We start from the raw sequence: 15,943 nt of genomic DNA, 5'->3' as shown, positions 1-15,943 counted from the left end.
TGTAATGAGATCTGGTGCCCTCTTCTGGCCTGTGGGGATACGTACAGACAGAACAATGTATACATAATAAATAAATAAATCTTTAAGAAAAAAAAAAAAGAAAATATGTTTCCTTTTTATGTATCTTAGATATAAGCATATATCTTATATATACATGTTTGTGAATATGTTTTGTGACTCTGTATGTAGTACAAAAGGTTCATAGAAGAGTATTCTCTACTTGTGCCGGTGCTCAGAAAGTTTCACATTTTAGAACTTGTATTTTGGAATGTCACATTTGGTATGTTTAACCTGTAGTTAAGGAACATGGGGGCTAGTCCGCTGAAAGGAAGTTGGCTGTGGTAGAGTTCTCATCCTCACACGATGGAAAGAAAGACTTTCCCAGTGAGTGCTCTGCTCTCTGCAGCTCTGCTCTCTCTCTCTGACGCCTTTGAAGAGCAGTGCTTCAGCAGCTGTCCCGTCCTGTTCCTGCTACCTACTCACCTCCTTACAGCCCGGAAAGGCTTCAGTTCAGGCCTTCTTACTCACAGGGTTCACTGCTGATACTAGGAAGGGACCTAAGAATGTCATATCAAAGTATTATCAGTGGTATCTAGATTGTTTAGCTATAATTTACTCTTGAACAGATGATAAAGGGAAGCAAGGTTATAGTTTAACAAAATGAATAGTATTGTTTCCAGAAATCAAATGTCATATTCATGAACATTTTTGTTAATTTTATATTACCAAACAAATTACAATTTGTTACATCCATTGCATTATGTTGATTTCGCTACTTGCTCGTGCAAGTTAGCCTTTTCCACATTGATTTTAAAAAGCATAATTGAAAAGCCCCCTGGTTCTCAGTAAAGACTGATAACATAGTAGTCCTCTGGAGCTGACCACTTACAATCCTTTCTGAAGCTTTTTTTATCTGTGTCTGAGTGCTGGCTGTGGCTAGCCTTCTGCAGTCATTAGAGACTGTGCCGAGGACGAAGAAGCCAGCTTCGCATGCTTGTGCAAGAGGCCTTTCAGCGTTATTTATTTTATGAGTGTGAGTGTTATGCCTGCATGTGTGTCTGTGTCATGAGCATGCCTGATGCTGGTGGATGCCATAAGAGGGCATTGGATGTCCTGGAACTGGAGTTAGAAATGGTTGAGGGGCTCCATATGGGTGCTAGACATTGAACCCCAGCCCCCAAGACCTAATTCTTACAACATTAACTTACTTAGTATTTGAAACTATGTATGTTCTCTAAGGACAGAGCCAGCTCCCTCCAGATGTTAGTTACATTTGCTATTTTAGATTCCTCTGTTCCCTTCTACTCTATCACTCCTTCCAAAACAAATACAAATATCATTTCATTTCACTATGTTTCAATTTTTATTTCTCTTAAATGGATACACGGAACTATAATAACAAATTATACTTAACGGAAGTAGTGGTTCCTTTACATTCCCTCTACCAGTTTATATTCCAGGTTCCCCTAGTTGTCTTTTAAAGTTGTGTGTGTGTGTGTGTGTGTGTGTGTGGTGGTGGTGGTGGTGGTGGTGGTGGTGGTGGTGGTGGTGGTGGTGGTTGTGGTGGTTTAAGTTTGTTTGAATTAGGATCCTAAAATGGTCTACACATTGCATTTAGTTAATAATGTTTTTTATTCATTCTTAATTCACAGCTTAGACTAACTTCAGTCATCCTTGCCATATCCTTTGTTAACATTTGGGATTAAAATGTCACATGATGCCTTGATTCTATTTTCTGTGACCCAGTAAGACTTTCACAATCATCAAAAAGATAAAAGTCTTTTGGCATTTGTGAAAGTCAATAAGCCTTTATACACACACTGGGCAGGATAGTCAGTAAGGCTCACAATTTAAATGGCAGTAGTGACCAAATCAGGAAAGTTCACTAACCTTGACAGGTGCTTTCTTTAAGTAAAATTCTAGTGTGTTGTGATTTCTCACTCTTGAGATTTATATTTGGCTAGAACTGGTCCTTTTATTTTTCAGTTATTGAATTCATCATTTTCTATTCAGTGCTCTTGTTTTATGGAAACAGTTTGACTGTGTGTATGGCACTTCACACACACCATTTGTATTCTTTTCCCCATCAGATGGTGGGGGCTGGTCTGCATGTGGAGTATTAACCCATTGAGAGACACTGGAATAGGTTCATCTTACCCTCTGAACTCAAAACCTGTTTCCCTTTGGATTTCTCTATTATCGTGGCAATAGTAACATTTGTCATGGAATGAGAATCTAGGCCCTCCATGTACGGTTTCATCTCATCAGTCTGATTGTATTAGCTGTACTTGAAGCACCAAGATCAATGACTGTATCTAGGTTGCCCAGGTCACCCGAGCTGTTGAAAAAGGGCACCCTGGGGTTGAGGGCTGTTAAGAAGAGTTCATGGGTCAGCACATAAAGCTATCTCCAAAACTCATGGTGGTAAAAGAGAACTGACTCCCCAAAGTTATCCTTGCCTTACACACACCACCGCCACCACCACATCACACCACACTCACACACACACAGAATAGGTGAAATTCCTTAAAAAGCAAATTGAACAATTGAGTCCTGATTTATGGAGCTAGAAAGTCCCTCTCCATGGTGACCAAGGCATTCATGTTGCTCATACTTTGATTTTCTCACTCTACAATTTACAGATGCTAACCGATTGCAGAAGTGCCTAGAGCTGCATTCCCAGAGTAGACTTCTTCCTCTCTGAGCTTAGAACACATTTCTGTTTGTTTCCTTGCTGTTTTCGTTTGTTTGCTTTTTTTCCTTGTCTTTAAGGACACATTCTTGTATATCCCATGCTGTTCTACAACTCATAGCTGTGAATGACCTTCAACCTTCTGATCACATGCCTCTACTTCCAAATGCTAGGATTACAGGCATGTAATCCCAATGGTCTAAGAATACTTGGCTAGCATGGGGAAGACCCTGGGTTAGCTCCCCAGCATTGCACTCTGCCATTTGAGCTACAGCCTCAGCCAGCCCCAGAACTCAAATCCTATTCTTATTTCTGCTAAGACGTTTTCAACATTTTATTTTCTTCTTTTCTTTGTATTTTATACCATTATAGCTTCATATGTTTTTGTTTGGGCTTAGAAAAAGAATTGTGCTGGGCGGTGGTGGTGCATGCCTTTAATCCCAGCACTTGGGAGGCAGAGCACCAAAACTACACAGAGAAACCCTGTCTCGAGGAAAAAAAAAAAAAAGAAAAGCAAAAAGAATTATGGGGTTGTTTTGTTGTTGTTGTTGCTTTTCTGGATCTCACTCTGTAGGCCAGGCTGGTCTAGAACTCACAGAGATCCTCCTGCTTCTGCTTCCCGAGTGCTGGGATTAAAGCACCTGTCAAGTTGTGGTTTTTCATCTTAGCCACTCAGCACTTTTGGTATTTGCCATCCTGTGCTGCTGTTAGCAATAAATGAACAAATCTATTCTGTTTACCAAACTTTGAAACAAGTCTTGAAAATGATATGCTAGTGTTTCTGGTATTTCAAGTTGTATGTCCTAAAAATTCGTAAGTGTTTCTTAAAGACAAGATATAGAATATAGATATAAAAGAAATATTTAGAAGACTGTATGTCCACTTTATGCCAGTGTTACCATCAAAGCTGTAACTGTGCCAGGCATGGTGGCATATATCTGATTCAGCATCTGAGAAGTGGTGCCAGAAAGAATGTGTCCCAAGCCATCCTGGTCTACACGGCAAGTTCAAGGCCAGCCAGCTTGAGCAACATAACAAAGAGTTATGGTTATAGGTCATGGTAGTGTACTTGCCTAGCATGGTGAAAGTCCTGGATTGGATCCCCAGGACTAAATGCACCACTACAGACTGCAGCCGAGTATCCACTTCACTGAAAACTACGTCGTATTTCTGATGTTCTCCTTACATGGTTATGTTCACTAACTCAGATCTGAAGTTTGCTTTGATTCATGTTATATCACTGATGAAATCTAAAAGAAAAGAATTATTGAAAGCAATAATTTACAACTGATAAATATTCTTGAAGTAAATCAGATGGCTTCATTTTCATTTAAAACTGTAATTTACTTGTTTCTTTCTAAAATTCTTAATTTGAGTGATGTAGTCTGTCATCTATGTCTATCAGTTCCACATCCATGAATTTAATTAACTTGAATCAAAAATATCAGAAAACAATTGTTCTTTACTGAACATGTGCCTTTTCTTGTTATTATACCCTGTACAATACAGTGTAGCAGCTATTTGTATTTATGTATTTACATTGTTTTAATTCTTATGTGTAATCTAGGAATGACTTTATATATATATATATGTGTGTATATATATATATATATGACATGCACATTTATATACAAGACTTTGCCATTTATATAAATGTTCATAGATCTTGAAATCCATGAGGATTCTGCAGCCAAACCCCAACAGATATCAAAAAATAACACAATGTATAATCTTGCTCTGTGGATCGTTCCATATTTTCAAAGAAGCATACTTCTTAACCTTTTTTTTATAAAAATCATTTTTAAATATAATCATTAACTTTAAGTTACAAAATGTCGATTTTATGTCACAAATGTGTAATTGCTATTAATGAACTTACAGACTATAAAATGTTGTTTTCCGGTGTCGTGTTACAAACTGTGTTTGTGCTTTTCTACAGAACACTCCCATGCCGCCTTCACCAGCTGTACAAGCGCAGGGCCAGCCTAACAGTTCTCAGCCTTCTCCACTCAGTGCATCCGGTCAGCATGCAGATCCAGTGAGGAAACCTGGGCAGAACTTCATGTGTCTATGGCAGTCTTGTAAAAAGTAAATGGCTGTTTGATTTGTTATACAAACGTGTTCTTTGATTTAGAGTGCTTTCATATTTAAATTTCTCTCATATTTTGTGTATAAAATTTCTTTTTCTGGAACCAGTAACTTTTAGTGAAAAGTCTTTTATGTTGTGAGTTATACACATGGATAAGTGGCATGCTTCAGCTGAAAGGTCTGTATCAGTGGTCGGAAGAACTCCACTGTTTAATGCTAGTAAGGAACGTGGCTGAGTATTGATTTTTAATCAGTTAGTAGCCTGATTTTAAGCCAGTCTTAGTGGTACAACTTTTTTTTTTTTTTTTTTTGAGACAGGGTTTCTCTGTGTAGCTTTGCGCCTTTCCTGGAACTCACTTGGTAGCCCAGGCTGGCCTCGAACTCACAGAGATCCGCCTGGCTCTGCCTCCCAAGTGCTGGGATTAAAGGCGTGCGCCACCACCGCCCGGCAGTGGTACAACTTTTAATCTCAGCACTCAGAAAGCAGAGATCTCTTAAGTGTGACACCAACCTGGTCTACATAGCAAGATCCAGGCCAACCAAGGCTGCATAATGAAATCCTGTATCTTTAAAAAAAAGCCGTTATAGATTGAAGTGTTTAGTCTTTAGTGCTTTTAATCCCATGACTCGGGGCTGAGGCAATAGGATTGCCATGGTTTTGAGGCCAGCCTGTGCTTCATTGTAAGATCGATTTCAACAAAAAGAAAAACCAAATTTAATTGTGTGCTTTTTAAGGTAACATAGTAACAGATGTAAAATTTCTAGAAAAGCTTAGAAGTCATATCATTTCACAGTTTAGTAACTAATATGAACAGCAATAGAAATGAAGTTATTTGTGTGTGTGTGGGGGGTGTGTGTATGTGAACCAGAAACTCACCCCACCGGTTAAGCTGGCTGGTCAGAGAGTCCCTCCGGCCCACATGTGTGGACTCTTTCTGAGTGCTGATGTTACATATTTCCTTGTGTTTGTGCAGCAAGCACTTGGCACACTGAGCCATCTTCTAGCCCAGGAACGAACTCACTTTGTTCATACTGGGGGTGAAGCTAGGCTTTGCATGTGCTGAGCAAGAGCTGGAACTAAGCTTCTTTAAAGTTAAAGCATTCTCAGACTTAAGGAAAACTTGAAGATGCTGGCTAAATTGAAATGTTTCTTTCCAGCAGCAGAGCTGAGCCAAGACCCTTTGCCTTGAGCAACTTGAGAACTCTAAGCCTGGGGCACTTTCTTTAATAGGCAAAGTAGTTTTCATTTCTTAGAGAAGAGATTCCATTTTCATAGCTTAAAGAATTTATATTAGCTCTTGATTTATTAGAGATAATTGTCTTGTTAATTCCCTATGCAGGGTTCTCATATAATCATGAGCTCTCTGTCCCATAGCCTGGGGACTAGTAATAGCACGGAAAGCCTGCGCTTATCAAACTTCAACCTCCAAACAGCAGTGGTTCATGATATCAGTTTAGTGCGTCCTGACCAGGGGGTTTTTTGTTTTTTGTTTTCTTTTCAATGGGGAGAAAAAAAAAGAATACAGATTCGTTGTGTTAGTAAGGGTAAGTATTGTTTCTCCTTCTGTGTGTGTCTACTCGATCAAAATGTAAAATCCCAGAGAAACTCTTTGGATTCTCTGGCTATTTCTTTTAGTCACTGAAACTGACCATGCTTCTTCATCTGTCTCTTTTTGCTGTGATAGAGATGGGACTTGGGCTCTGCCACGTCCCGGGGCTCTGCCACGTCCGGGGGTTCTGCTAGACTTCCAGGGGCTCTGCTAGACTTCCAGCACCTCTTGGGTTGTTATTGTTTTAGTTTGTGTTGTAAGTTAGCTGACACCTTGTTCACTAGTGTGTACTTGCTATCTATTTGTTGTAAGGTTTTGCTCTTTTTCTGTGCTCTAGTGGTAAAGAATAGCTGACCAATAGGTCGTCTATTAAAGCTGTTGACTCTAGAATCTCCAGTGGGGTCGGGGATTTAGCTCAGTGGTAAAACATTTTAGGCCTTGGTCTCAGTCCTTAGGGGGAATAAAAGAAGTTTAAAAGTAAATGCTTTAGATGAAGTTCTTAGAATGTGTTGACCACAGACAGCAACAACAAATTCTGGAGGAGTTAATGAGCCTATCTAAACATGCAACATCGATTCCCATCTGATGAATATGATCAATGCTACATAACTTAGTGACGTGCTACTGTTTGTTATGAATGAGACAGATTCAGTGATGCTTCTTAAAGCTTGTCCTTTTTTTCAGGCTATCATCTTTTCAGTTCTCATTAACAAGTTCAACCTGAGTCTACAAATACTTATCAAGTGTTTTCTTAGTGTAGGGTTCATGTGGTAGAAGACTACAAGTACAAAAATACTTGAAGAAAACGATGGAATTTGCCATAGTCAGAATGTCAAATGTAGTCTCAGAAATCACCAGAGTGCCCAGCATGCCCTGTGGACTGTGAAGAGCTTAGGGTACCAAGAGCACAGAATAAGAGAAGCACTTTTGTTTTTCAGATTCAGGTGCTGTTCCAAATGAAAAATTATATGTCACAGCCATAGTCCACTAAGTGGTTAGTTCAGAATTTTTTAATAATATCAAAAATTTGAGTACTTTTCCCACTGGATTTAGAACTAAACTTACTTAGTTCATGGATTTATGATTGTAAAATGCCTAGTATTTCCCGTTGAAATACCTGCGTGCTCTCCTCCTTTATAGAATTGAGTGGCTTGAGTGTGCCTTTGATCTGTGTGGCAGTACTGACCTGGGTTGTCTCTTTAGACCAGTAGTCTGCTAAGTCACCCAGTATAGCACCATGTGTCAACAACAAGATGCAAGAGTCGACATGTGCTTGTTTTCTCTTTCATTTGCTTGATAGAACTGCCATCCTTTCATTTACAGTCTCTGTATAGAGCAGTGCTACCATTCCTTCCTGGGTTGTTATTGTTTGCTTTTGCTTTCTTTTAGTTCTTTGAAAATCCCATACATTGTGTTTTTATCAAATCCACCCTTCCTTGCCTTCATACAACTTTTGGCTCCTCTTTCTTTTCCCTACCCACCAAGTCCAATTTATACTGCCCAAATATTCTTGAACATGTGGCATTCCAACAGAGTGTGGTCAGCTTACCAGGTAGAACATTCTTTTTTTAGTTTTGAACATGTATGAGTTTTTTCCCTTGCATGTATGACATGTCTACCACATGCATGCCTAGTGCCCAAAGTGGCCAGAAGAGGGCACCAGATGCTCTGGAACTGGAGATAAAAGACAACTGTGAGCCATCGTGTGGATGCTAGGAATCAAACTCCAGTCCTCTGAAAGAGTGGGAAATGCTCTTAGCTGTAGCTAGAGTTTTCTTGCCTTGTCCACAGTCAGGACAAATCTTTGTCACCCGCCAGTCCCACAGCTGCTCAGACCCAACCAAGTAAACACAGAGACTTATATTTCTTACAAACTGTATGCCTGTGGCAGGTTTCTTGCTATCTGTTCTTATAGCTTAAATTAATCCATTTCCACAAATCTATACCTTGCCTTGTGGCTCGTGGCTTACCAGCGTCTTCACATGCTGCTTGTCATGGCGGCGGCTGGCAGTGTCTCCCTCCGTCTTCCTGTTCTCTCTTTACTCCTCTCTGTTAGTCCCGCCTATACTTCCTGCCTAGCCACTGGCCAATCAGTGTTTTATTTATTGACCAATCAGAGTAATTTGACATACAGACCATCCCCCAGCACTTAGCCACTGAACCAGCTCTCCTGCTTCCTGGAAGCAACGTCCTTAGAGAAAACGGGCTCTTTCTCTCCCTGCAGCTGTCGAGTACCAGCAGCTCCTCAGTTAGCTCCCCTTTCCATGCTGACATTTGGTCTTGCTTAAGACTGCATGGAACTTCCGTATGCTGTCACAGTCAGTGTCAACGCATATGTGTAGCTGCCCTGTTGTGTCTGGAGGACACTGTGCCCTTGGAGTCACCCATCACCTCTGGCTCTTAAGAGTCTTTCTGCCCTTCTGCAGTGATCCATGTGCCTTGAGAGGAAGAGATGGGATACAGATGTCCCATGTAGAACTAGCATTCCACAGCCTCTTCCTCTCTGCACCCTGGCCAGTTGTGAGTCTCTGTGTTAATCTCCATCTACTGCAAATAGAAGCTTCTCTGGTGAAGGTTGAGATGCACTAATCTGTGGGTAGAGTGAGAAGACATTTAGAAATCAGTTACTTCTGTGTCCAGTAGTAGTAGTTTCACCTCTAGAGCCTCTAACATGTCTAGCCACAGGTTCTTAGCCAACAGTGGACCAGTTTCATCTTGTGGAGCAGGACTTCAGTTCAAGAAGAAAGTGGTAGGTTATCACTATGATGTCCATGGCACTCCTTCATCAGTGGGCATATCTTGTCATGCCGTTCGTTGTAGCCCATGGGAGTATTCCTTTCTTAAATGATAGTGGAATCTACTATCTTGTCCTGATTCTTTTTGCTTTGCAGGTTATTGATTCAATTTCTCTAGTAATTATAGGCCTGTTCAGATCACCTGTTTTTCCTCCTGTGAGTTTGTCAGAATTTTTTCAAAGATAACTATTTGTCATTTGTGAGCATAGAAATATAATACCTTAGGTTGCACTCTTTAACTTATTACATTTATTTGTGTGTCTGCACACATACACACATTCCATGAGGGGAGTATAAAGGTGAGAAGGCACCTTAACAAAAGTCAGTTCTCTCCATCATGTGGGTTTGGGACATTGCACTCAGGTCATCAGGCTTGGCAGCAAGGGCGTTCACCCCCGAGCCATCTCACTCGCCCCTCTTTGTTATACTTCACTTCTAATATTAGTGACTTATGTCTCCTTTTTTTTCCTTGGTCCTGGCTAGAGTTTTACTAACTTTATTGAACTTTTCAATAAATACAAACTACAGGTGCACAACAGACCTATTGACATCCTTTATTTAATTTCATTTATTTCTGATATGATATTTTTTAATTATTTTCTTCTGTTTGCTTTTTCTAGTTTCTTGGAATAGATGCTTAATTTTACTGATTTTAGATCTTATTGATAAAAATGTTCATTTTGTCTTAGTTTTACTGTATTTCTCAAATTTTGAAGTTGTATTTTCATTTAGTTCAGAATATTGAAGAGTGTCATTTAATCTTCAAATATTTTGTTTTTAGCAGCTATTATTTTGTTGTTTACAGATTGTCTCAATTTCTTTTCCTGTTGCTGTGCTAAAATATGATGACAGGCCGGGTGGTGGTGGTGCACCCCTTTAATCCCAGCACTTGGAAGGCAGAGGCAGATCTGAATTCAAGGCCAGCCTAGACTACAGAGCAAGTTCCAGGACAGGCTCCAAAGCTACATAGAGAAACCTTTTTCTCAGGGAAAAAGAAAAAAGAAAGGAAGGAAGAAAAAGAAAATAAACTGAGAGAAACAACTGAAGGGAGAGGGTTTCCTTTCTCAGGGTTCAAGGTTCAAGGCACAGTCCGTCATGGTGGGGAAGTCAAAGCAGCTGGGCTGTAAGCAGCTGCTCACATTGTCACATTACACCCACAGCTGTAGAAGACACAGAGAGTGGTCAACATGTGTCCGTGCTCAGCTAGTTTTATATGGTCCAGGACTGAAACCTAGGGAATTGTACTGACCACAGTGAGCAAGCAGGTCATCTCACCTCAAGTAATGGCAGTCAAGGTAATCCCCCACAGACATGCTTGGGAGTCCATCTCTCAGGTGACTTCAGATTCTGTGATGTTGACATATACATACAGGTTAACTCCATGTAATCTGACAGTACATGCTCTGTGTTCCTATTCTTTTTCATTTGCTAGAGAGTATATTATGGTACTAAATGTGTTACAACATGTGAATGTCTCATGAGAGATTGATAAGAATATCATTTGATGAAGTATTCTCTACATGTTAATTAGGTCCAAATGATTGATGCTGCGGCTGGTTCAGTTTTTTTCTTCACTGATCTTCTGCCTGTTTGATATGTCACTTGCTAGTAAGGACGTTCAAGTGCCCAGCTAGGAGCCTGGCTATGTTTGCTTTCTCTCTAGTGCCCATCCTTTTTTGCTTGATAAATTTGGATACTTTGTGTTAGGTGTATATACTTTATGGAGAATGCTCGGTGTGTGTGTGTGCCACTTGTGTGTTTGTTTGTATCATTTGACAAGTTTGAAGTTTTTGTGAAAAGCCCGAAATAGCTCTAAGAACCGAAGGAACAGACTCTTAGCACGCGTCTTACTTTAGATGACTAGGAACTGAGTGGTGTCTACTATGTGTGTGGGAATCCAGGCTTCAATGTCTTTGTTTTCTTAGCAGTTCTCTTTTTAAACATTTATTTAGTGTGTGTGTGTGTGCAAGGGTTTGTCAGTCACTGTTTAGTATCACCACAGGTCACTGGCTCCAGCAGTATTTCTGGTCCTTTCTGGTCACATGTCTCCCTGGCTTTTAGGATGACCACTTGCCCTGTGTCTTCAGGTTTCTGATAAGTATAGAAAGTGTTCAGTATTTGGCTGCTCTGCCCCCTGCCCCTGTGTGTGTATATGTGTGTATCTGTCTGTCTTTCGTTCTTGCTCTTTCTCTCCCCATCTCTTTCTCCTCCCTCTCCCCCCCCTTTCTCTCTCTCTGTCTCCCTTGAGCCCAGGGCCTTCTCACTAGGCAAGTGCTCTTCCACATAACCACTTCCCATCCCCTCACTCTACTTGATTCTTGTAGGGTTGGAAATGATACTGTTTGGTCCCTTCACATTACCTCGTCCATTGCCCTTGTTTGTGTATTACTATTAAGCACAATGTAAACTATTAGCTCATAACTGAAATATATAAAAAAAAAATGTTTTTAACGAAAATTTAGCCATAAGAGTTATAGTAGTTTTAATTAATACTTTGTTTGGACAAGGCTTCTGAAGCCGTCCATACAAGACATCTGAAGGTCAGTTCTCTAGAGTATGGTGGTCATCTAGTTCTCTAGCCACTCACTGCCAAAGCTCGAAAGTAATTTCCATCTAAGAGAAATATAATTTATAATGTGGTCATGTTGAGAACTCCATCATTAATGCTAACACCAAGAATGCCAAGGTTCCCAGATTTATTCTCATTAAACATTTCAATTTAAAGCTGTTTTGCTTATGAAGCAGGAACTTTGACTTTATGATAGAAAAATGACTATTTTCTGAGTACCTAGAAATCGCTGAGGTGATGCTGAACTATGTCATTGACATTCCAACAGGTACCAACTTCATTACTACTTTGCAAAAGATCAAAACTTAGAGGTAACTAGCATTTCTATTCTCATTAGGATTTTGATACTCAGAATTCCTAGAAAATAATTTTCTCTAGTTATGTGCATTTCTGAAATAATGTAATGAGCTTAAAAATACAGAAGAAATTTAAATATTTGCTTAACAGTGGTGGAAGCTTATGTAGAAACATGCACTTAAAAAATTGCCAAGTTAATAATTTGGAAATACTTTATATAGTAAAATATTCAGAGTAGGCATTTTAATTCACAGTACAGTGCCTGCAGCAAGGATTGTTGAATTCTAGATGTTGCCAGCTAGGATTGACTTAACTAATGATTAAATTGGTCACCAGCTTGAGTTGCAGGGCAGTGGGAGAATAAAAGCAAAGTTAATTTTACGGCGTCTTTGGTCTGTCTGCGCTCACGTGTGCTGCTTTGCTACCTGGCGTTCTGTTGGACCCTCACAATGACTGCTGCACACACAGCTTCTCCGTCACACTTCCTGACCAGGTTGCATGAAGCCTCACTAGCTTGATTTGAACTCTGCAGTTGTGAGCTGCACTGGCTTGGCGTCACTCATTATCATGATACTCATGAACTCTTGCTGCTTCTAAGCCTACACAAGAATCTGTGTGAGAGTGGAAGTTTTGCTGATGTTTTACTGATATAGAGAACTAATGAGTCCTCCTAAGGGCAAGACTGATTTCATGTGATGCTGCTATGGGTAACCTTACTTTGAGAAGTATATGCTCCCCAAGGCTTCACCACCTCTGCTGTACGAAAAGTTCCTTGGAAAATCCCTAATTACTACTACAGGTAGTAATGTGTGCATTGGCTGGTTAGTTGGCTTGTTGGTTGGTTTTGAGTAAGGCTCCATTCTTTTAACATTGAGTTCCAAAGAGCCCAATTACTTAAAGATGTTACCAAATATCAAAAGGTTCACATAACATTAATTGAGATTAAGATAGTTTTAGTGTCAAATATTTAAAGTGTTACAAATATCATTTCCTAGGTTGGGAATCTACCCTGTAGTCTACTAATATTTATTTCATGGGAAATTATTCATAGAATACAGAGAATTTTCAAATATTACTAATCTCTTAAACCTAGTTGATTTTCAGAATTTTTGCCAGCATGAAAAAATTTACAGTATCAGAGATACTGAATATAAAAGTCTACCTTAGTTTATACCTAGTTATATATTTCTGCATATTAAGGTATGTTAGGGGAGAAAATCAGCCTTTAGTGTTCGACATAAATACCTAGTTTAAAATTCCAGCTCTGATATTTAGCTATTTGATTCTGAAAAATGATGTTTGAAAGCCCATTTTTTAGCATAAAGTGGGGATGTGAATGTGCTGGGTGCCTGTGTATACTGAGCAAGATTTAGATAGAAGGCACTCCATGCTGTGAGGAACTCCCCAGGAACAGTGTGATGTGCACAGTGCCAGATCTTTCTGGGAAACCAAGCGAGTATCCAGGCTAGAATTGTATTCAGGTTCACTCAGATGCTTCATTCATCCCATTAAGGATACGCACACAGCTCCTGGTCCTAAGGCTCAGAGAACACTGCAGAAGAGGGCAGAGAGACGGGAAGAGCCGGAGGACCGGGTGTCTGCTGGGAGGTTGTGTCTCTGTAATGTGAGGAGTTCCATCTTATACAGTCTCACCTTGACTGCCTAAATGTGAACTAAACATGGATGACACCAACAGACATGCCAGAGTGGACAGGGAAAGAAGTCCATGAGACCCCACCCTACACAAAGATCCACAGACAACTGAAGAATGCTGGGAGTGGGAGAAACGGTTTTCCTCAGGGAACAGTACCCCAGTTGGTTTTCCAATACAAAATGGTCAACCCTGAAAGCATGCATACAAGCAAGAGTGTATGGACTGAGCTGGTTATATTTAAGAAGATATATGTGTATCTGTGCTGGATAGTTTCTTGATTTGACTTCCTCGGTGGTGGACTGTCACCTGGAAGTGTAAGTTGAAATGAACCCTTGCCTCACCAAGTTGCCTTGGTCATAGTGTTTTATCACTCAAACCCTAACTAAGACGAGCTGGTCCCAGTATAGTGGGGCACAGCTGTGACAGACCTGACCATGTTGTATTGGGGAGGTTTGTGAAAGAACTTTGGAACTTTGGGCTGGAAAAGCCATTGAGTGTTGAGCTCAGTGGAAGATAAGAATATTGAGAACAATGTGGACAATGGAGGCCTGGAGAAGAAAGTAAAGACTCTACCAGGCCCTTTGTGTGAAGAATCTGTGGTGTCTGGTCAAGCGGAGCTGAAGAATTGGCTGTGATCAACAAGAAACCAGAACTGCTAAAGGAAAACCTTTGTTTTGTTGGGACAGTTGATGCTGAGAAATTAGGAGTGACTAAGAAAAAGCAGCATCACTGAGGTGAGGTCTTCTGGGAGGTGTTTCCTCAGGGTCAGCACACAGAAGCTGTGTTCTAGAGGCGGCACCAGGTTGTACCTCATGCTGGCAGCTGAACTTGGTGGTGTACGAGTCACCCAGGTGGTACTGGTTCTGAAGGCATGAGGGGGTCATGGAGAGCAGCTCATGCTCGGCACTGTGAGAGACCAGAAGTGGCCATTGGTGAAGGTGCAGCCTCAGTGGCAGTTGAAGGCCCAGGACTGAGGGGGCCATGCAGAGAAGATGAGGCTTGGTACCATGGAGAGAGCCCGTGAGAGGCTATTGGTGAAAGTGCAGCCCAGTTGCAGCAGAAGACCCCAGCATTTTGGAGATGCCAGTACCATGGATGACCTCCAAGGACAGCAGCAGTGGGGAGTGGAGTTGGCCTGAGCCTAGAAGACAAACTGTGTGTGCTGCAGAGAAGGCAAAGCTGGAGAAATGACCAAGCCTTTGGAGGAGTCCAGAAGACCAGGAGTGGATGACAGACATTGGACATTCCATTATTTACACTGTTGGGAGGTTGGTTTTGCTTTGACCAGATTGTTACTATGCCCAGGTTTTTCCCTCTTGAAATACAAAAGTATTTAACTTGATTTTTTTAAAAACAGAAACCCAAGGTTGAGAGATTTTGAACTTTTAAAAGAGATTTTGGACTTTTAAAGACATTGGATATGTTAATGGGACTGAATTTTTAATGTGATTAAATTTATGAAGACTATGGGCTTTCTAAAGTTATTTATGTTTTTAATGTGAGATATTAGGGATAAATGCAGAAGGAAGGGTGGCTTAATAGTGATGTGTTTGTGTGTCAAGTTGACAAGGGGTCAATTGTGCTGCCTAGTTTTTGTTTTTCTTTTTTTAAAGAACATATTCACAGACTTACACATTAAATTCTGTGAACTTCTGTATGATAAGAATCACTTAGCACCTACATTGTATATTCCTTCTTCCTGTGGTACTTTCTCTGATGTGGACTGTCTTCAACCTACTGTTGATGTTTTATGGGAGATACACATTTTTAAAGCATATCTTAATGTCTCTAACTGTATGTTTGTTTGCCTGTTTGCTTTTTTGTTGAGACAGGGTCTCACTACATACCCCTTATTGGCCTAGAACTTGCAGAGATCTGCCTTGAATTTTATAATTTAAAGAATTAGTAATATATTAGTACATATGGCTGTATGTGGGTCTGTGCATGTTAGTGCAAGTGTCTGCCAAGGCCAGAAACATCTTATTCCCCTAGGGCTAGATCTAGGCACCTGTATGCCGCCTGCTGTGTACGCTGAGAACTGAACTCTGGCTGGTAATAGCAGTGTGTCCCCTTTAACAATGAGCCATCTCTCCAGCTTCAGAATGAGGAGTTTTAATAGTGAAATCAGACTTGTTCATCTCCCTCTCATGTTAGACTGTTACATCTGGATATAATACAATCTGACTAATCCTCTACCAAGGTGGTTGATATCCCCTGGTTCTTAGCAGCCAATTATGCAGTTTCATTTGATTATAAAATAATGCATTATCTTTGATATTTCTTTTGTTCTAAAATAAT

The 15,943-nt window shown here is 40.4% G+C and overlaps 1 protein-coding gene across 1 annotated transcript in view; it reads left to right on the top strand.

The window, feature by feature from the left end:
• Positions 1–15,943, top strand: part of Arid2 (AT-rich interaction domain 2) — a 145,559-nt gene that overhangs the window by 108,750 nt on the left and 20,866 nt on the right. The window contains exon 16 of the mRNA XM_028869302.2: positions 4,632–4,780. Coding sequence (XP_028725135.1) covers positions 4,632–4,780 — 149 coding nt within the window. The remainder of the gene's footprint in view (positions 1–4,631; positions 4,781–15,943) is intronic.

Source organism: Peromyscus leucopus, chromosome 20 (assembly GCF_004664715.2).
Source record: "Peromyscus leucopus breed LL Stock chromosome 20, UCI_PerLeu_2.1, whole genome shotgun sequence".
NCBI lineage: Eukaryota > Metazoa > Chordata > Mammalia > Rodentia > Cricetidae > Peromyscus > Peromyscus leucopus.
Note: the sequence above shows the minus strand (reverse complement) of the source record. Positions and strands in the feature narration are given on the sequence as shown.